This window comes from Arachis ipaensis, chromosome B04, assembly GCF_000816755.2.
Source record: "Arachis ipaensis cultivar K30076 chromosome B04, Araip1.1, whole genome shotgun sequence".
Lineage (NCBI taxonomy): Eukaryota > Viridiplantae > Streptophyta > Magnoliopsida > Fabales > Fabaceae > Arachis > Arachis ipaensis.
In genome coordinates, this window is record NC_029788.2 from 132486767 (window position 1) to 132488805 (window position 2039).

At 30.5% G+C, this 2039-nt stretch overlaps 1 protein-coding gene across 1 annotated transcript; it reads right to left on the reverse strand.

Moving 5' to 3' along the window:
• On the reverse strand, positions 457-1577 carry LOC107635678. The gene has a single exon (XM_016339224.2). The coding sequence runs from the start codon at positions 1444-1446 to the stop codon at positions 736-738; it is 711 nt and encodes a 236-aa protein (XP_016194710.1). The 5' UTR covers positions 1447-1577; the 3' UTR covers positions 457-735.

Consider the following 2039-nt stretch of genomic DNA (forward strand, 5'->3'; position numbering starts at 1 on the left):
ATGTAAAGACTATTAAAAAAATATAAAAATCTAATTAAAATTTTGATAAAATTATAAGAACAAAAAAATAATTAAACCTCATTTTTATTGGATTTAGATCTTCTAAAGTTTGAATTTCACTTTAGAGAGTAAGGTGTGATATTTCACTATTTATTTTATAGGTAGAACCAAAAAAATATGAGAGAAAAATAATTCAAGAGTAAAAAATCATACTTTATCCTCTAAAATAAAAATTCAAAATTTAGAGCATCCAAATTCATTTTTATTACATTATATATCATAGTCTATATTTAAGGAAACAAGATATTTTAGTAAATCTTACCAAAAAAATATGCAGAAGTTTTGAACCACTAAATTATATGTATCTGTAGTAGCAAGTAAGAACAAGAAAGTTATAATAACTCTTAGCTTGTACCTCCTTGACAAATTTGTTTTGACATATGTGCCAGCCAAAAAGACAATAAATGCAAATCTGGACTCACTATAAATTTTCATCAGATTTCACATACCCAATTATTCATCATGCTAAAATTACAGTTCATTTTCTCCTCAAATCCAACAAAGATCAGAGGAAAAAGAAAAAGAAATTAAAACAAATACAGATCAAACAAGATGATGAACAAATAAATCAATATTAATAATAATAATAAGCCTCCCCAAAATTCCAAAGAAAGAGTACTAATTAACAATAACAAACTAAACAAAAATAATATTTCCAATAATGAAGATCCTAAATTAGTGAGCCATGGCTGCTGGTACCTGATGAGTAATGCTTCTTTGATTTGGCATAGAAAGCATGGCAGTGTGATCCAAGAAATCTTTAAGCTCCACAACAGATTGAAGAACAGTTCTAAGATCCTCAGAACAAGAGAATCCAAAGCTACCAATTTGCCTAACAGCATAGACATAGAAAGTGATGCAACCTTTTCTGAATTTGAACCTTGCCATCTCAGAACCAACAAGGCCTCTAATGAGTTTCTTGTTGACTTCACCAAGAGCAATCTCATGTGGCCATGTTCTATCAACTTGTGACTTCATTGCTTCATTCTCAAACACAAACACAAGAACCTTTGACTTCTTTGTTCCTAGGCCAAGTGTTAGGGTGTGCCAAGCATGGTGTGCTAAGATTGTGAAGTTTGTGGGAAGAAAACATGTTGTTGATGGGAATGGAAGAACCTTAGTGTTACTATTATTCTTGTTGTTCTTGTTGTTGTTGTTGGTTTTGGTTGGTGGGAATGAAAGAACTTTGAGAAGCTCCAATGGTTTTGCTCTTCTTATTGTGAATGATTTCACTATGAATTGGCCTCCAAATCTTAGACCCTTTACCTCTGAGCTTGGTTTGAATGAGAAATCTTGATGCTTTATTGTTTGATCATTATTGGGGTGTTGGTGTTTTTGCTTCTTGTTCTTCTTGTTCTTCTCTTTTTCTTTTTCTTTTTCTCCCATGGTAGCTATAGCAAGTAGTGAGAGTAAGTAGGTGTGAGAAAGAGAGAGAGAGATTTATTTCTTGTTTGATATCATATCATATCATAACAAGAACACAATCTATGGCTTTTTTTTTTCATTGTGTTTTGTTACTTTTTTTATTTTTTTGGTGGTATAACAGAGTGGATTGGTTGTATAGTCAAAAAGTTGCAAAATAGAAGATACAAGAAGTAACCAGGTTGGATTGGTCGAGTAATTAATTTATTTATGAAAAAATGATAAATAGATCCTTAATATTTTGTTCTGTGGATATTTTTGTTCCTGATCATTGAAAAATATTTTTAAGTTTTTGACCAAAATTTGGATGGATCAGTCCCTGATGAAGGCATTTGGACGGATCAATTCTTGACGGAGGCATTTGGACGGAAGGATTGATCTATCCAAATTTTGTGAAGGTCAGGGACTTAAAAATATTTTTCAATGGTCAAAAATAAAAATGTCCGCAAGACAAAATATCAGGAAATTATTTATTCTTTTTTCTTTATTCATTTGTCTGTTTAATTAAGTATTAAAAATTTAAATTTTATCTTATACATACAGTAATTAATTAGTCA

Coding starts and splice junctions, on each gene's coding strand:
- LOC107635678 (XM_016339224.2), bottom strand. CDS start 1,446: ATGGGAGAAAAAGAAAAAGAAAAAGAGAAGAACAAGAAGAACAAGAAG.